The following is a 19,941-nucleotide window of genomic DNA, read 5'->3' as shown; positions in this document are numbered from 1 at the left end:
CACACATCCAATAATACCAATGGTTCTGAAACTTTTTGCACCACACCTCCCTTCCTCTTGTCTGTAGCACTTAAGACATAATAAAAAATAAACTATATGAACATCATTTATTTTATATAACATCATGTAAAGAAAGTACAAAATGATCTCACCTACCAGAAGCCATAACACTAGTACAGCAGTATTTCATGTCAGATTTCGACATGTCAGATTTTTCAGTTTTTTTCCTTAAGTATATAGGGGTGATGGGGGGGTGGGGGGGTGGTGGTTGCTACAATGCAGAGGTGTGTAACTCAAAATGCGAACGGAACGTTATTCAGCAGGTTTTGTTCGACTTTATGAAGCAAAATTGGTTCATTCTATAGGGTGATACAAAACTTTTGGCCAGAGCTATGCGGTATATTAATGCACGTTCACAATAGTGTGCTGTTTCCATCCTTAGAAAGTTTACAAACGAGAGGAGGCCATTCGGCCCATCTTGCTCGTTTGGTTGTTAGTAGCTTATTGATCCCAAAATCTCATCAAGCAGCTTCTTGAAGGATCCCAGGGTGTCAGCTTCAACAACATGACACCCTCACCCCACACTGACATTGTCTCAGATACTTTTTGGCTAATCAGAGAGGAAAAACAGTGTTTCCTGGAACAGATCATTATCTGAACCGCATAAAGTGGTGGACGTCACAGGTAGGAAGTGCTGTTATTAATTATTAACGAATTATTGATTCAGCAGACGCTTTTATCACAGTCACTGAGGACGGAGCACAAGGAGGTTCAGTGTCTTGCTCAGGGTGGCACACAGTGAGTGGCCGAGTTGTGTCATCCTAGTGTTTATTTAATTTCCTGTTTTTTAAGCTGATTGTAATTCACCGTTAACGTAACATTGCTCAGCAGGTTTCATTCGACTTTATGAAGCAAAATTAATTCATTTTATAGTGGGGGGGTGGGGGGGTGCAAAACCATTTCTTAGCTGTTTTGCACCCCCGTCAACGTAGGTCTCAAATGTGAAGCTTTGAAAGAGCTTTTTAAAAGTGAAGGCTGATCTGACTTTAAGTTAAAAAAAAAAAAAAAAAGTTCTGAGTTGCTATGCCTTATTCTCAGGAGATCTGTGATACTTGCACTTCCTGGATCATTTTATCTCAGCAGTGACTTCTGGGTCATGCTACTGGCTGCAAAACATTTCAATCAACAGGGGGGAAGCAGCTGGTTGGTTGATGACAGGAAAGAAGGGGTGGGTGGCAATTTCACTGTCCAGGTCCCGGTTTCTCAAAACGTAATCTGGACCAAGTGATTTTGTAACCCTCTATATTTTGTGATCGAGATTCCTTTAAAAAAAAAAAAAAAACGAATTTCATAATAGTAATTATTTGTAAGTTGGATAGAAGAAATTCTGCAGTGGCATTTTCTGAAACACACGTCTCAAAACAATACAGGTAACAGAAATCTGGAAGGCAAAAATATTGGAAAACAAAGTCCGGATCACTTTTATCGAGATTAAAAGTTTTGAAAAACCGGCAAGTGCAACCCTAACTGGAAGCAGGGCTTGCAAACAGAGATTTCTTTAATCTTGTGTAGTACCAGATAGCTTGTTTAAATTTAAAATAAATAAATACAAGTTTAGTATAACGTGTTTCGTTCAGAACGAGGCATTTGAGACCTGTACTGGAATTAGTTTCTTGGCTAGAATCACTTTATTATACTTGTATGTGTGATCTGTACAATACTAAAAATAAAAAAATAAAAAATAATACCCTAAGCTGATTGTGAGGAAGTGCGGCGGGGAATAATATTAGCGTTGCACGGGCATCACTTCACGGTGCTCCAGGGCACTGCGCAGAGCTAATATGCTTCCCCCTTCCAGAATGTTTTGACAATGTTGAGGACCGAAAGAAAACTAGGGCAGGGTTAGGCCTGTTTGTGTCCTTATATAGCTTTGGTCTGTAATCCTGAGAGCTTGAAACATAATTTCCAGGCTCTGAACTCAGTGGCAGCGTCATGCAGGTTGGAAACGTAACCCTTAGTAACACTGGGCAGCGGAAACGGAGATGTGGAACGCGGCTGAAATGCATGACAGCGCCCAGCGGGAAAGGGAGTTCGTGTACGTGTCACTGTAAAAGTATCAATATTGGCAGCTCTCAAGATTTACTGGTACTGGCAAGTAAAGTGGCAAGTGTCTGAAATAAACACAATAACGCTTTACTACAAACATTTACCAATACATCTCAAGAATAACCAAGCGCCTTTACCAATAAGCTTTCAATAAATGTACAAAAAGCAACCATTTACTTTGGAAATATTGACAGTTACCGATAAAACATAAGATTTACCAGATAGTGACATTTACTGTAACACACACACACACACACACACACACACAATAATATATATATATATATAGATGTATATAATATATATATATATATATATATATATATATATATATATATATATATATATATATATATATATATACGTATTATATATATATATTCCTATATATTATAAATATTTGTATATTAATAACAGTCTTTAAATATTTCTTAAATTCCCCTCATATTTAAATATTGTCGATCTAATATATTATAACCTATATATATTACAATCAATTGCAAAGTAATTTATATATAAAAAATTTCATAATCATTCATAAACAACAGTGTTTAAATCTATATTTTTACAAAGTATTAGTAAGTATAGTATGACACATACCAGAAAAAATGAAAAACCCGTTGAAATCAACTTTTTTTGGGACCTGGATTTTGAAAGGTCAAGTGCCAAAAGAAATTAAATTAAAAAAAAAAAAAAAAAAAAAAAAAAACTTTTAAAGATATTTAAAACTCCTCGACAGGAGAACAACAAATTGTTGTTGTTGTTTATTTTTAGACTGGTTAAAACACAAATTCCTTCCTGGATTCAAAACAGCCCCCTCCCCTGGAGTAAACACAAAGATAAACTGATAGGTTTCAAACAAAAACAAATCGTATGAAATAGGATTTAAATTAAACTTGTTTTAGTTGCCGTTATGAGACTGGCTGCCCTTCAAACCCTAGTAGTGCTTCTGTGCAGAAATATGTGTCTTTTTTTTTTAATCGTTTTTTTGATCCTGGTTAATACCAGGAAATCTACAGCTCTGGCCAAAAGTTTTGCCCTCCCACTACAGAATGAACAAATTTGTCATAATAAAGTGGAACGAAAGCTGCTGAATAATGTTACGTTGACATACTGAATTGCACACCGCTTTGTAGTTTTCCACATATGCATCACGACCAACTGGCAGCAGTGAAAAAACGCGACATTTCAAAAACACTTCTTTACTGCTATCATGCCTTCCAAAGACGCAGCCCAAGGAGGTTCAGTGACTTGTTCAGGGTCACACACAGTGAGTCAGTGGCTGAGCTGGGATTTGAACCGGGGGACCTGCTGCTTACAAGCCTGTTTCTTTAACTGCTGGACCACACAGCCTCCGAATTTTGTAGTTTCTTTGATTACATGGTGTTAAATAAAATATCTAAATGATGTTAGGTAGTAAATATATATATATATATATATATATATATTCTCAACCCAAAAATTGTAGTTAATGGTAAACTTTTGGCCAGAGCTGTACACAAACCACGTTAACTAGTTTTAAACTCCACAGAAAGGATATAAAAAATAAAACACATCTAATTGCCTCGTTTTTTTTTTTTTGGTAAGGTGTAAGTTGGTTTGAATAGCCAGGAGGGGGTTCTTCTCCACAGTACACAATCTCAGAATCCAGTGCATTCAAACTAAGATCAGTCTATAGTCAGGATGAAACAATATCCGGACAGGTTTCAAACTGTTTTACTTCGCTGCAAAAATGTTCAGTCTAAATAATTTGAAAAAAAAAAAAACAACAAAAAACGTTAAGTTACAAAACTACAAAATGGTGCTTTCTGTCTGGTACACCTCTATAAGAGTAACTAGGGGTTTAAAATTGACTTTTTTTATGATCGCAGGTCTCCCTTTTACTGTGTTGAGAGTTGATCCTTCACTTAGTTTTTTCAATCAGGATATGTAAATATTTCAGTTTAGTTTAAGTATCTGTTATTAGTGATTTTGAACCATCTGAAAACGTGTTATTAATTATGCTATTAACACTGACAGAATACGATTAGAAATAATAAGGCTATTATTATAACTTTTGCCATTGTTTTTTTTTTTTTGGTCACTATTATTTATAATCTGTTATAACAGATATACTTTTCAGGTCTGACTTTTTATGTCTGTCTCACCAGTTATGTGGGATTGCATTGCTTGTGTGTTAGTTGTTAGAAAGTTTTTCCAGTGGTTTTTGTGTGTGTGTGTGTGTGTGTGTGTGTGTGTGTGTGTGTGTGTGTGTGTGTGTGTTTGTACTCACTTGTAAAGGATCCCTAAACTAAAGTATTACCAATATTTCAAATACAAAGCTATCGATAAACTGCTGCATCCTGGCGTCTGGCTGTAGGTCGCCGTCTGAGTGAGTTTGACCTACAGCACAGGACGTGATTAGGTACGCGGGAGTAGCAGCAGCCACGTCGAGTCTATAGCTTTGTCCTTGAGATCTCAGATAAATGGAAAATGCATGCAAAGAACCAACAGCTCTTCGAAAGGGATGACCAGGGACAGTACGATTGCCAGTGCTAATGAGAAAAGGGATTTTCAAAACCTTGGTCAGCACTCCTTTCAAAGCACACAGTTTGAGACGGGAATATCTGTTTTCCATAAACATGAAATATCTGTGGCATCTGCTTTTTGCAGCTTTGCAACTGGGAATGTTTTTTGCGGTGTGAATTTATTTATTTTTTGGTTGACGAAGTTGGACTACAACACTGCTTTTTTTTTTTTTTTTTTGGTTGGCAAGCGTAAGATAAACATTTATAACTAATTTAATTTGGTAGAACAGATACCACTTGTACTGTGGCTGCCTTTGTGGTTTGGGAACAGTACAAATTGCATTGTAACAAAAAAAATAATAATAATAATTAAACAAAAATCTCTTTGCTGTACAAACTACATCTCATTTTTCTGTGCTAACGATGCCTCCTGTAGAGTGAAAATATAATTATTTTATTCTCATTATTGGAGATTAATTTTTTACGGAATGCATTTATTTTTTTTTTTTTTTTTTTGCTCCTCGGTTTTTAGAACTTGATGGTTCTCATGAACCAACCCTAATAGGCACATTCTGTCTAGAACTAGTGCAGTCTGCAAACTTTCCAACAGCATTCATTTCTGTAAACCATTTTTTTTTTTTTTTTTTTTGCTTAAAAAGCAAACATGTGCAATATAATAAATAAGGTATCCAGTGAAAATCGAATATCGGATAAATCTGTTTGGATTCTGTCTTTATTAAACTAATTTATCATTTATCTATTGATACCTTTTGTCAGCAGGCTTGCGGAAGAGCAGCTGTGCTTTATTGATTGGTTTCACTTCACTAAATTTAGGCTACGCTCCATTTTTCAGTAGCAATCCATTACAACAAAGACATCTGACAGCTTCATGTTACCCTTGTTTTATTGGGACCATGTATTTGGCCACAATCAATTTCCTTGGTGAAACGCAGATAGTTGAATGGAGTGAAGCTACTTAGAGAGACTTTAGGTAGGATTTTGATGCTGCTATACCCCTTTTCTTTTGCCTACAGAAGATGAACCTGTCCCAGTATAGAGATATAGGACACATAATTTTTTCACTTTCACTCGGGGGGGACGGGGACGGGGACGGGGGGGGGACGACTAAACAGCCATGAAATCCTTTTTGCAATCACTATGAGAAGCAAGTTGAACTAAAAGCACACACAACCCCAGTTAAATGTAAGGTGCCTTGAAAGGAAGGTTTATATCAGCAGAAACGTTGTACAGACTACTACAAATAAGGGCAGAGAGGTAAACGGAGAGAGGCTGCAGGTGCGAATGAGTAGAGACCGCAACACCCTCTGGGTCGACCGACAGGACTCCAGATCGCCGTCTCGCAAGGATCAGCAGTGGCAGGAAGAGGGATGCACGCAGTTATGCCGTCTCGTCCTCTTCGTCACCTACTGATTCGCGGCGTCGCGGTGGTCGGCCCTCCTACTCGATTTAGCTAACAGGTGGGGCTCCTGCACAAGCCCCGTACAGGGGTTCACATAGCTGAAGAGGGTTGGCAGGAGTGGAAGAGGCTGCCCTTTTTCATTGGGGACCACCATGTTCAAAGCCATGGGCAGAGCCGCCAGGTTGTAAGGGTACGCCAGGAGCTGGGGCCCGTAGAGCAGTTGGTAGGGGTCCGGGTAAAAAGGCAGCTTTGCGAGATCACCGCTAGACATCTTGCCCAGGTCGCCAAACTGCATGGCAGTGGGCGGGTAGGAGAGCCGGGGGCTTTCCTGGTGTTTTTTGCTGGATCGGCAGCTGGCGGGTGCCAGGAGAGGCAGAGGGAACTCCTGAACCGGGAAAGTCGTCACCATGCGGAGATCCTGCGGAGCAGAGTCTTCGAGCTCTTCAGACTGGCGGGGAGCGAGTGGGTTCTTGGCGCGCATGCTCTCTCCGGTTCCGCGGGGCATCATCAGGTTCTGCGGAATCAGGCCTTCGTGCGCCATCCTCGCCACGTCCTGGATGGTCGCGTTAGGCCCCAAGTGAGGCTTCAGCAGTTCTTGCGCCAGAGTGTTTGTACCCAGGTTTGGCGATTTGATCCTTTTGTAGGGGCACTTGTTGGAAGTGGTGGTCTGTGGCATGAGACGTCCATGTGCAGCAGCAGCAGCAGAGGCAGTGTTAGCAGTGCCTGCAGTGGTTTGAGTCGTAGTGAATTCCGTTGCCGGGAGCGTTTCCCCTTTCTGAGGCACCCTCATCATCATCAGCCCCTCCGATCTCCCGTTACGTGACGTCATCAGTTCTTGTGGAGCCGCAGCCCTTCCCATGTGCGTTCTCAGCAGATCTGGTGCAGGAAGAGTGTCTCTAGCTAGGTGGGACATCATTAGTTCCTGTGCAGACAGAGGGGCCTCAATTCCTGCGTGCGGCAACATCGCCCGCACAGGAGGCTCTCCCTGCCCGCGCGATTCCATTTCGCACCGTTCGGAAGCCTCCAGAGGAGGAGGAGGAGGAGGAGGAGGGCTGGGTCCCGCTTGTGACATCACCAGGTTCTGGGGACCATCATCGTCCTCCTTTCCTGCGTGTGACATCAGCGGAGTGCTTTGATAACTGTATGGGCCAGTGTCCTGTTCGTAATTGTTCTGAGCATTGCTTCCTTCATCTGATCTCGCTGTTCCCTCGGCAGTTGCGTTGGGTCTTGGTGTAGCACTGCCCGTACACTCATCTTGATGTTTATAACTCTGAGAACGTGGTCCTGGCTCGCGGTGTTCTGTGGTCATCAGCAGTGGCCCCTGAGGCTGCCCCACCGGGCTTCTTATGGCCCTGTAAGGCGTCACAGCCTCCTGCTGCTGACAAGAGTCCAAACAGTCTCTGCCGTTCAGAACCAGAACAGTCTGGACCGAACTGCTGGGAACCTCAGCCCTGGCTGGAGGTGCAGCTTCCGGGCTCCCAGACGGGGGAACAATCTTGCTTCCCCTTGGACTTGAGCCAGGATTTTCAAGGACTTCTTGTTCATTATTGGAAGATACTTCAGACAGCTGTGCCAGCATTGCCTGGTCAGACTCAATCTGAGTTTTGCCCGGGTTGTCATATTGAGGTGAGTATCTGCTCACGTCGGCCAGGCCGTCGCTTGTCTCATCTGCTGCTGATGTGGTGTAATTAATAACAGGGATAGATTTAACCTGATCTCTGTTTGCTTCTAAATCGTGATCTAAGTCTGCTGCTTCTGATTCTGCTTCCGCTGCGGAATACAGTTCTGGTCCAGGCTCTGCTGAACCTTCTCTCTCTGCCTCGTGCCTTTTCATGTGCCTCCCCAGTGCTGCTACAGTCTTGCAGACTTTGGAACAGGAGGTGCAGGTGTGCCGGACAGACGGCCTTCTCCCTACCCGGGGCAGGTTACTTTTCTCTGGGTAGCCCGTTTCTTTGGATTCGGTCACGAACTCCCGCTCTTGGGGGAAACAGTTCTCACTTTTAGCGTGGTGCATCTTCTGATGCGCCTCCATGAGCGCCCTGTTCCTGAAGGACTCCTGACACCGCAAGCATACGAACTCCATCAGGTGGGTCAGCTCATGCTTATCTAGTTTTTTCACAGTGGAAAATTGCCTGCCGCAGGTGGTACATTCGAAGGCCTTGCCCGTCCGATGGTTCCTCTCGTGTTTCTCCAGAGAGTGGAAATCCAGGAAGGTTTCTTCACAAATGTGGCAGCTGAAATTCTCCTGCTCCTCCTCCTCCTCCTCCTCCTTGGCCACTCCTCGCTCATCCTGAAGACCGGCGCTTGGCTTGCAGTCGCCGCCCTCGTCTAAGCTTCGGCCCAAGAGCTTCTCCGCCCTCTTCATCAGCCGCAGTGAGCGCTTGTATCGGAGTTTCCGCCTCCAGCTGGATTTTTTTACTTTCTGAACGTGCAGGGTCTTCTTCTTGGGCTTGTAGGTGTAGTAAGGCCGCCATAGGTTGTCCTCAGCGTCCTGGTCGCTCTCCTCCTCCCTCACCTCCCTGCGGAAATTGTATTCCCTCAGTTTGTTCACTTTACACTTCTTCTTCTTCTTGGCATCCTTGTTGTGGTGTAGGTGTTGATGTTGATGCTGGTCCGTCTCCTTGTTGTGGTGTTGGTGTTGCTGCTGGTACTGGTGCTGGTTCGTCTCCTTGTGGAGAGGGTCCATTCTTTTGGTCTTGTTGGCAGGGGAACCCTTGTCCCTCATCAGGTCCGTTTCAGAGATGCTCCTCTTCACGATGGCTTCCTCCCCGATGCGCACAGTGATCTGGCACAAGGGGGCACCGCCTCTGGTCTCTGAAGACGCTCCCACGTACGCTGGCTTGGCCACGTAGGTGACGCTGTTGCTGTTGGCAGAGCTCCTGCAAGGTTTCGGTGATTTTTTGTCTTCCCCTACGCTTCTCCTCCCTTCTTCTTCTTCTGTTTCCTCACTGGAAGCTCTTTTCTGGGACTGGATGTATTCCTTCAGGACCTGTTTCTTGATGGGTGGGGGGACTTTTGAGGGTTCGGATGAGGGGCGACGACTCGGATAGCTGCTGCTGCTGCTGCTGCTGCTGCTGCTGTTCACGGACGTCGATGCAACCTGGTTGCTGTGCACGATAACGGAGGAGACAGCTGTGCCGTGCACGATCACAGAGGGCTTGGGGTGACCGTACGCAATAACCGTGGAGACAGAACCGTCTGCGCTTGGAAAACCTGTTCTGCTTTCCGGCAGGCTTTTTGCTGCTTCCTCGTCCATCTCGCCCTCCCTTATCCCATGCATAGCAGGACTAGACAGGTTATGTGGACCGGTGGGTATTTCCCCTTGTTCCAAAGTAGCAGGGTCCAACGATGCCGGAAATATATAATCCCCAGCACCCCCCGGGTGAAGACCCAGAGAGCATAACCCCTCAGAACCCGGAGACTCAGGAAGGCCATTGTCCAAAGGCGCTGTCAGGGAAGGCATTAGGATGCTTTCAGAAAGGGCCTGGCTGTATGTTTTGTAAGCCCTTTTCTGGGATCTCATGGGCAACAAGCGGTAGAGTTTGAGGGCATTTAGTTTCTGCTTGTACCCACCGTTGGCCGTCTTCTCGCTGCTGATCAGGCCAGGGTTGATGCCGTGGAAAGACTTCTGGTGCGTCTTGAGGTTGTAGTAAGTGACGAAGGCCTCCCAGCAGAAGATGCACTGGTAGCGCCTCTCCCCGGTATGCCACACCTCGTGCTTGGTCCGGTACTCCGCCAGGGCGAACACCTTCTCGCAGTAACGACACGGGTACTTCCTGCGCCAGGAGTGTACGTTGGAGTGTCGCTTGAGGCTTGACAGGGTCATGTAGGAGCGCTCGCAGACCGTGCAGAAGTAGATAATGTGGCCGTCCACCACTTTCACGAAGTGGTCTTCCTCCGCAAGCAGGTCCATCCTCTGGAAGTTCCGGTGGCGTACCGGAATACCGCGTCCTTTCTTTTTGGTGGAAGACTTTTCTGAAGGTTCTGACTCAGGATTCCCCTCCTCTTCCTCCTCCTCCTCCTCCTCCTCCTCATCCTCCTCCTCTTCCCCCTTCTCTTCCCCAGTTTCCTCCTCCCCTTCTCCCTCCAGCTCGCAGCTTTGGAGGAGCTTCTTGGGTCTGACCGCCGCCAGTGGAGCCGGCGGTCCCTTCTGTGGCGCCTCTCTGCAGACGGCCTCGTGGGACTGCAGCCTCTTGTTGTGGATGAACGCTCTGCCGCAGTGCCTGCAGGAGAGCGCCCGGTCGGCCCTGTGCAGTTTCAGGTGAGTGCTCAGGGAAGAGGGGGAGCTGAAGGAGCGCTTACACACCCTGCAGAGGAACCCCTTCGCGGAAGGACGGGCTGGGCCGAGATGCTCAGGTAGCGGCGGCGGCGGCGGCAGCAGCCCTTCTGCTGTTGAATTTGCACCACCGAATCCGTCTTCGGGCGCGGGGTCATCGGCAGCTTTTCGGACGGCCGTTTCGCTGTTGTTACCCATTCCTTTGAATGCGGCCGTGCTCAGAGTGAACAGTATCTTGGCCGTTTCCGTGGTAGACCGTTCGGAGTCGAAGTTTTCAGCGTAGCTCTCGGCTGCGGGGCTGAGTCCCGTGTCTCTCGCTGTCCTGGGAGTGGTGTTGGTTGTCTCTGGAGGCAAGGGCTGAAGGCTAGTGGCGGAAAAAGTCGGTACAGTGCCCTGGGGGGGAAGTAAATGTGAAACACTTTGGAACTGAGGAATGGGAGAGGAAGGCTGGTGCGACTCTGAGTCCTTTCTGGCTGAGGCCGTCAGGTCCACGGGAGACAGAGATTGAAGCACGGCCCTGGGGTTGAGTTGCTGCTGCGTCTGCTCTGATGCTGAGGCCGCCATCCTCCACCCCGAGTTCGCGGAGTCCTCCGGCCCGTTGTAGGAAGACACTTGCTGCTCGTTTCCCCCGAGAAACCTTGGCGCAAAGTTGCAGGGGAGGTCCGAGGGCTGAGCTGTTGTGGTCGTCACGCTGGCTGCTTTGATGCCTGTCTTGATGGGTTTGCCTCTCTGTTGTTCCTTCACTATGTTCTCCAGGAACGGGATCCCCAGCCTCTTCCCGGCTTTGGCAAGCTCCTTGGTACGCTTGAAACTGCGGAGGTAGACCCTGGAGGTGTATATGTAATCCAAGACATCCGCAAAAATATCCGCCTTCAGCTCCGGCAACTCAAGGACTCGCTCGCTCTGGAGGGGGGCGTGAAGAGGAGGAGAGGAGGAGAGCAGCTGTTTGAAGTACAGGCTGCAGGCAGACAGGATGTTCTGGTGAGCCCTGAACTTGGATTCCCCCGCGATGAGTGTGATGTCACAGAACAGTCCGCCACATGTGCGCTGGTTGTTCAGGCGCGAGAGGAGGGCGCTGGGGTGGCCAGAGTCCAAGGCCTCTGCCACGGACACCATGATGTTGCCCTGAAACCTGCCGATATATTAAAAAAAAAAAAAACAGAAATAATTATTGTCAGACTTTTTTTAAGTGATTTACAGAAACTAGGAGGGTGAACTATGCATCATCAACAACTGCTGCTGCAACATGACCACGGTTTTGCGTCTCATCCTAGTCACACGCTGAGTGGGGATTAGAACCTGGGAACCTCCTGGTCACAAGCCATTTTCTTAGCCACTGGACCACCATAGCCTCCTAATTCAGAGTAATTATTCATAATAAAGTTATTAAGGTGGTTGTATTGATCTGGCACAAGGGTGGCCAGTCAGTGTCGTGAAGGGCCGTTCTTCACTCCCAGGTTAAATATTGACTTATCGTCTGGATGGAGGTTTAATTGATTCAGTTAATCTATTTAAAACAGGGCTGGGACAAGCTACAGCTGTAGCTACCCCTGCACTTGGAGATGAAGCATGCGCAGAGCCAGTGTGAGTCTCCACAACCCTGCTTATGCCCCAGGTCAGTGTGCCTCAGTCAGCCAGAGTGCCGTGCCTTGGAGGGTCAGTGGCTAGTGACCATACCCATTCAGTCCTCGTAGAGACTCCTTTGCAAACCTTTGCAAGCCAGTGAGAGGGCTTTTCTTATCATGTGGACTCTTGTTTCATACAGACCACCAAGAGCTACCAGCTTGAGATGACTCGTCATTGAAAAATAATAATAATAATAATCATTTTTGACTTGTATCCAGCTGGCACACGATTCTATGTCTATAACTCAGATTTTACTAAACTGTAAATCCTTTTTGTGGACCTCGTTTTTCACAATGTTGTTTTTTTTTCTTCAGTGAAGTTAATTGGCGGGTTATTAATTAGTGGGATGGATGGAAGCACAGAGATTTCTAGAGCGATCGTAATTAGATCTGTTTTAACACTCTGAACAGAAGTGATAACCAAATCCATTGTCCTCCCTATCATGGGAGTGAGTCTGAAACAGCAAGAAGATATCAGGAATAGCAATCAGGGCTTTCCAAAACCTATGGTAGTGGAACTACTGCAATTAAAGTACAAATTCATGAGATGAAAAAGGGGAACAGCTTAAGTTTTGCATCACCCTGTAGAATTAGTCGCATTATTTTAGGGAGGTTGTCTAAAACTAAGGATATTACAGCTTAACTGTTTGCACGGCTTTCTCTGTCGTATTGTGCTGTACTGTGCGGTGCAGTGGTTTTGCTGCCAAGTGAGAGAGGAATGCATCAGATGGATACTTTCCACAGCAAATAAAAAGCCTCATTTCTTATTCCACTGCCTGCCTCCTTGCCTCCCTAATCTGATTGCCCTTTTCTGCCGAACGCAGTAAGCAGGACTCTGTAAAATTCCAGCGCCTCGCTCCGAAGCCCCTAACAAGAGAAAACTAGGTCAAGATTGTTATTGTAGAAGAGGATCAGTCTTGTGTGGAAACACAAACGCACGCACGCACACACACACGCACACACTTACAGACTCAATCACACACTCACTGCTGGAAAGATTCATTACACCACCACCCCACTCCCCTTCACTTCTCCTGAAAAACAAAGACTGTTGAATAGATCTCCACTCTCTCTTGTGACGTCGTTTTGTATTCAACTTGGCCAGTTTTCCATGATGTGTTTCTTGGGAGCTCTGTTTTGTTTTTCCTAGACTATTTCCGCGTATAATAATAATAATAATAATAATAATAATAATAATAATAATAATAATACATGGTGAACGATAGTTTTACAGTCTGTGGTACGAGACCTGTGTAGAATGAGATTGATGATAAAATTGCTGATCTCAGATTTAAAAATAATAACAATTCTACCACCAGTACATGAACACAACAAAACACCCGTCAATGCCAAAACAAATAAGAACAGCCTGCAGATGCAAAGTTTCATCTGCAGAAGACAGGGAGAAATTTGTGGAAGAGGTGAGTAACACTGGACTGTACTTCTACTGTATGTACGGTAGCATTGTGGTTTTTAATATTATTATTATTATTATTATTATGAATGAGTCATTTAGCAGATGCGTTTATCCAAAGCGACTTACAGAGACTGGGGGGGGGTGAACTCTGCATCATCAACAACTGCTGCTGCTGCAGAGTCTCTTCCAATAGGACCTCGTTTGTTTTCATCCGAAGGACGGAGCACAAGGAGGTTCAGTGACTCACTCAGGGTCACACACACAGGGAGTCAGTGGCAGAGCCAGGATTTGAACCTCCTGGTATCAAACCCCTTTCTCTAACCACTGGACCGCCGAGCCTGCTGTAATTATCTTCTGCAGGTATGACAGCATCTCTGTAAACTGTATAATCCAGCACAATTTTCCAGTCCCAGGCGGTAGATAGTTTGTACTGTAAAAACATACTCAAGTCCCAGAATACTAGCTCATCGACAGGCGTGTAACTAGCGGGTTATTGATTTTCCATTTGTATTCGTGCCGGTATTGCGCCAGCTCTCTCTATGTCTCTTCCCGGTGCTGCTGCCAGTGGGCTAGCCAGCGGGAGTGTTGGACTCTCTCAGACAGCGCATTCCGCAATTGCTTTGCCACTGTGACGTAATGTATTCATATTTTAATTTTTTTCGAGTACTCGATCAGGATTTTTACTTGTACTCATCCCTAAACACAAATTATTATTATTATTATTATTATTGTTATTATTATTATTATCGGAAGCTGTAATAGTTGTATTACAACAGTATTTCATGTTAGATTTTGAAATGTCCAATTTTTTTGTAATTGTTGTTTTCGTTAAGTAAACTACAAAGCGCTGTGTAATTCAGTGCGTTAACACAACCGTATTCCAGCTGATCTCATTCGACCTTACGAAGCAAAACGTGTTCATTCCATAGAGGGTGATGCAAAACATTTCAGCCAGAGCTGCAGATGTCAGCTTTCCATCTGGTCATCATCACTGAAACAAAACCAGCAACGGATCAATAAAATCAAAGTGTTCGAAATTGTTGGGTTTTTTTTTTTCACTTCTTTTCAAACATCGCAAAACAGATGGATTTTTTTTCCTTTTTGTTCTCCCTCTAAGAGACAAACAGAGAGAGTTAAAGCTTGGGGGAAAAACCTTGGCAGCATTCTGAGTTTTAAATTGGTAAAAAAAAAAAACCACACACGTCTGGCTGTGTGTGTTCAGAGCAGAGCCTGGTGATGTAACAGCCCTCAGATTGCACAGACCCAAATTGTATCTCTTGCCACAGTAACAGATAAAGGACCTTGGTCATAAAGCTATTGTAAAAACTGCCCTGAAGAATAGAGGTTTATATTTCATGAAACTAATCTGTTTTTATTTATTTTTTTTATTTTGTCCAGGACAAACTTCACAGAATACCTTTTGCAGCTCCTGTTTCTCAATATATGTTTGCCTTGCATAAATCCTTGAATTATTAGTGACCGTCTTATGTATGGGAAGTTACTGGCAAAGTACTTTTTTTCTTTTTGGCAATGCCTAACAAGATATTTTAAACTCAGAACATGAGAAAAGATAAAATCGGGCAGGATAGAGCATGTAATAACTATCATGTTAAAATTAAAAAAAAAAGATATATATATATTTTTTTAAATACAATCCTGCATAACGTGACCATTTAAGAAGATCCCTGTTTAAAAAAATGTGTGTTTGTTTAGTCGAGTCAGGGCAGGCCCTCGACTGAACCCTGTCTCTCTCACTTCTCTGTAGCAGCAAAGAGGGTAAACAGCAAGACTACGTACCTTCCTTCAGCTGAGGCAGCATCTCAGTTACTCCTGTCGTTATCCTAACAGAGGAACACACAGTACTGTGAGATCTAACGGGTCGTCTGGCTGACAGAGAGTCTGACTGACTGAAGAAAAAAAATAATAAAAGAGTTGTTTTTTTCTCTGCTCGGCGGAAGGGTTGCAGGGGGAGCGAGATCTCCGGTCTCAGAGAAGGAGAGAGGCAGCCATTTAACAGTTTGTTTCAGTGTCTGCAGCCCAAAATGGCTGAAAACAAACAGGAACGATGCCAGCTCAGCTTAACAGAGAGAGAGAGAGAGAGAGAGAGAGTGAGAGGGATGCACCATTCCCTAAATTAGACAGAGAGAGGAGAGGAGGGGTGGAGTGCTCCTCAAATTAGAGAGAGAGAGAGAGAGAGAGATGAAAGAAGAATGCAGTCTTTTAATCTAGGAGCAAGCGGGGAAGCAGGGATAGAATGGAAAGATGAGTCACATCCTAAAGCGGAGTTAGTGAAGGGAGAGGAGAATGCCTGTCATCTGGAGTGTGGGAGAGAAATAAACAGTGAGGGAGAGGGAGGGAGGAAGGGCACTGCTGTTACCGAAATGAGAGAGCTAGGAAGGAGGAAGGACTGCACGAGCTAGTCTTTGCTTTCCTCGAGGGGTACTGTAATCACTTTAACTGATTTTAACTGAACACACTCCCACGTTGGACAAGACGTTTTAGCCCAAACGTTTGTCATTGTGTTTTGGTTTTTTATTTTGTGTTTTCGAGTGTAGCAGTTTTTTTAATGTTTTGTTTGTTAAGTGTAATATAGCTCCAGCTTCCTAAAACTGTGGCAGAGTTTGACAACGTCATTTATCGCTTCTAATATTCCTGCTGCATGAACAGGGACTGGGAGAGAGGGAGGCAGTGTGGCTCTAGTGGAGCTGAGGAGGGACTGGGAGGGAGGGAGCAGTGTGGCTCTAGTGGAGCTGAGGAGGGACTGGGAGGGAGGGAAGCAGTGTGGCTCTAGTGGAGCTGAGGAGGGACTGGGAGGGAGGGAGGCAGTGTGGCTCTAGCGGAGCTGAGGAGGGACTGGGAGGGAGGGAGGCAGTGTGGCTCTAGTGGTTAGAGCTGAGGAGGGACTGGGAGGGAGGGAAGCAGTGTGACTCTAGTGGAGCTGAGGAGGGACTGGGAGGGAGGGAAGCAGTGTGGCTCTAGTGGAGCTGAGGAGGGACTGGGAGGGAGGGAGGCAGTGTGGCTCTAGTGGAGCTGAGGAGGGACTGGGAGGGAGGGAGGCAGTGTGGCTCTAGTGGAGCTGAGGAGGGACTGGGAGGGAGGGAGGCAGTGTGGCTCTAGTGGAGCTGAGGAGGGACTGGGAGGGAGGGAAGCAGTGTGGCTCTAGTGGAGCTGAGGAGGGACTGGGAGGGAGGGAGGCAGTGTGGCTCTAGTGGAGCTGAGGAGGGACTGGGAGGGAGGGAGGCAGTGTGGCTCTAGTGGAGCTGAGGAGGGACTGGGAGGGAGGGAAGCAGTGTGGCTCTAGTGGAGCTGAGGAGGGACTGGGAGGGAGGGAAGCAGTGTGGCTCTAGTGGAGCTGAGGAGGGACTGGGAGGGAGGGAGGCAGTGTGGCTCTAGTGGAGCTGAGGAGGGACTGGGAGGGAGGGAAGCAGTGTGGCTCTAGTGGAGCTGAGGAGGGACTGGGAGGGAGGGAAGCAGTGTGGCTCTAGTGGAGCTGAGGAGGGACTGGGAGGGAGGGAAGCAGTGTGGCTTCTAGTTCGGACAAACTGATGAGGGACCTCGACTGGCGAGGTGCATGGGAAGCAGTTGGCAAGAGCAGGGAGGAGGGACTCCCTCTAGTGGACCGAGAGGGACTATTAGTGCGAGCTCGGAGGGACTCTACCCTACCTCAGGTTGAATCCGAGGGATCAGCTCCGACTCGGAGGGAGGGTGAGCAGTGTGAGAGACTGAGAGGGAGGGAAGCAGGGAGGGAGGCTCTAGTGGAGCTGAGGAGGGACTGGGAGGGAGGGAAGCAGCGTGGCTCTAGTGGAGCTGAGGAGGGACTGGGAGGGAGGGAAGCAGTGTGACTCTAGTGGTTAGAGCTGAGGAGGGACTGGGAGGGAGGGAAGCAGTGTGGCTCTAGTGGTTAGAGCTGAGGAGGGACTGGGAGGGAGGGAAGCAGTGTGGCTCTAGTGGTTAGAGAGAAGGAGGAGACTAGCTATGCTTTATTCCATTTTGTAAACAGCACCTTTATTGCTAACACTTTAAAGCTCTAATTTACAGTATTTATTTTCCCTTCCTCCTGTTTCGCTGTTTCAAATCGAGATGTTCTGTCTGACTGTTTCCGCATGGATGCGTTGACTGTGGATGAAAGCTCTGAGGTTTGAAAAACTGAACACCCTGAATGAGACGACACCCTGTACCGTTAAAGCAGGCATGAGATATAGACACGGGCTAAAGAATCGGGCTGTCCAGTGAAACTCCCCTTGCATAGCCCTCACCTCCCCCAGCTCAAATCAAAAACCAGTTTACTGAGAGAGAGAGAGAGAGAGAGAGAGAGAGAGAGAGAGAGAGAGCTGCGCCGTTAGAGAGCTGGGGGGGGGAAGGGGAGGGACTGGAATTTTCTCGAGCCTTTTCAGTCTTGACTTTTTTGTATGCGTGTTGTTGTCTTTCTCTCCCAGTACACTGCAGTCTCTCTCTCTGTCTCTAAACCGGAGACAGCTAACACGTTTCCATGGAAACCGCATTTGGATTCTGTGTTTCCACCTGACCGTGTTTTCTCTCTCTCTCTCTCTCTCTCTCTCTCTCTCTCTCTCTCTCTCTCTCTCTCTCTCTCTCTCTCTCTCTCTCTCTCTCTCTCTTGCTTTTTTTGGAACAACTTTGTTCAGTTTTGGAAGGAGGGGGTCGTCTGCAGCTACCGGCCTCCCAGATTGTTAAATCGAAAAAAAAAAAAAGAGATAAAAAACAAACAGAAAAATGGATGAAGCACGCTCGATTGATTGGGCTGTAAACTGACTAGTTAATAGTTTACTAGTTAATGACAAATGTTTCCACTAGCAGTCTTTTTCAATGTCATATCCAGCACGATTGGGTGTTTAATAGTTATAGATGATGATGATGAAGTTTACTCGTTAGTACACAGTTTTTAAGACCAACTTTAATAGTTGGGCTGTAAATATGTACTAATTAGCAGTAATTAGTAGCTCTACTGAGCTCTATTAAGGTGTGCAGAGATTTAGTACCTCATAAAGCATTCTTCTTCTTCTTATTACTTATTACTTAGTCATTTAGCAAAGCGACTTAGACACTAGGGGGGTGAACTATGCATCAACGACCGCTGCTGCTGAGTCACTTACAATAGGACCTTGTTTGTTTTACGTCTGAAGAGGAGTGACTCACTCAGGGTCACACACACACAGGGAGAGTGGCTGAGCTGGGATTTGAACCTCTTGATATCAAGCCCCTTTCTCTAACCACTGGACCGCCAAGCGAAGGCTGCATTTATCTGTAGACTTAAATACAGTTTGCAGCATTTTTTGTGAAAGGAAAATCAAACCGCTGTAATGTTATTTTAATGCTAGGAAACCACTCCAGGGCTGCACCCTGTGCTGTGTTTTAGAATTCCCAATGAAGTCTGTTATTGTTATTAATATTGCAATGATCAGGAGCCAGGAGTTTGAGCAGGGTTAGAAACTCACACTAGCCCTGCTGCTGCTGCACCCAGGCCTGGGGTTCAGAACTTCCCTCAGTGAAGGAGCAAAATAAATTGTGAAACAAATTTTGTACCTCCCTTGTAGCTGCGTGAACCATTTCTAACAGTAAAGCTACAGACTTGGGTGAGACTTCTACCCTATCCACACACGCTAAATACAGCAGCATCGTGATGTTAAACGTTCAAGTTACACCAAAACGTGCAGGACCCACAAACTCTCATGTCTAAACTTATAAACCCCTTTTATAGAAGTTTACCCTGGTAAATGTGCACAGGTTGTAGCATGCATTTATCTCAGCTTACCATGGTTTGGAATGTCTGGTTTTTTTTTAATGAGCTTTGCATTGCTTATTTATGCTTTTGCATGGTTTCAGAGTGCTGTGCTTTTACCGCAGTGGAATTTTATACAGGACTCAGTAATGTGAGTGTCCACTATTGAATTGGGCCAGCCAATGATAGATTGACCCGAAATTATTCAAATCCGACACTTTAATCATGGAAATCAACCCTCTATAGTCTGTAAAATGATGCGAAATGCTAGAGAGGGTGTCTTATTTAATGATTTAACCATTTTTAACCCTCCTGTTCTGTTCAGAATTTAGGTACATCTGTCATGTTTTGGGTCATATTGACCAGATGCAACTTCAAACTAATTTAAACAGCCTTAAATTGATTAACTGTTTTTATTTGCAAAGGTTAGACTCTTTTCTGCTCTTTCAGTCCAGGAGCTGTGATAAAGCTTCTTTGACTGCCAGCCTGGGAGCTCCTCATTCTGGAGTGTCTTTACCAGCGAGATGCTGTTGCAATACTGACAGAGAAAATGAGGCTTTGCCTTGTAGATATAGTTAGTTTATAACTATCTCCAGACAGGTGCAGCCGTTTCCAGAGATAATAATACAAATATAATAATAAAATAACAAATAAAAGAAGTTTGTTTTATTCCTGCACACAGATCTACACAGATAAACGCCACGGCTCACAGTGACCCAAAACATCTTATTTATACACATGACCTGTTCTAAAAAAAATAAACATCTCAAAAGTTCTGTTTTCTGTGTATAAGTTCACGACCACAACTTAGGAAAAGCATGGTCAAGCACAGAGAGGTCTGGTAAAGCATAGG

At 45.5% G+C, this 19,941-nt stretch overlaps 2 protein-coding genes across 2 annotated transcripts in view; one reads left to right on the top strand and one right to left on the bottom strand.

Moving 5' to 3' along the window:
- Positions 1–4,488: 4,488 nt before the first annotated feature.
- Positions 4,489–15,470, bottom strand: LOC121306521 (zinc finger and BTB domain-containing protein 38-like). The gene is made up of 2 exons (XM_041238270.1): positions 15,149–15,470; positions 4,489–11,441 (listed from the first exon to the last, which is right to left on the bottom strand). Exon 2 carries the CDS (start codon positions 11,423–11,425, stop codon positions 6,038–6,040), a length of 5,388 nt encoding a protein of 1,795 aa, XP_041094204.1. The 5' UTR covers positions 11,426–11,441; positions 15,149–15,470; the 3' UTR covers positions 4,489–6,037.
- Positions 11,879–19,941, top strand: part of LOC121306479 (DNA-directed RNA polymerase II subunit RPB1-like) — a 20,396-nt gene continuing 12,333 nt past the window's right edge. Inside the window, exon 1 of the mRNA XM_041238200.1 lies at positions 11,879–11,965. Within this exon, the coding sequence (XP_041094134.1) occupies positions 11,879–11,965 (87 nt within the window). The remainder of the gene's footprint in view (positions 11,966–19,941) is intronic.

This window comes from Polyodon spathula, chromosome 48 (genome assembly GCF_017654505.1).
Source record: "Polyodon spathula isolate WHYD16114869_AA chromosome 48, ASM1765450v1, whole genome shotgun sequence".
NCBI lineage: Eukaryota > Metazoa > Chordata > Actinopteri > Acipenseriformes > Polyodontidae > Polyodon > Polyodon spathula.
The sequence above is the reverse complement of the archived record's forward strand: the minus strand, read 5'-3'. Positions and strand labels throughout refer to the sequence as shown.

What these genes read in the sequence shown, in the direction of transcription:
- LOC121306521 (XM_041238270.1), bottom strand. Translation starts at nt 11,425, where the DNA reads ATGGTGTCCGTGGCAGAGGCCTTGGACTCTGGCCACCCCAGCGCCCTC.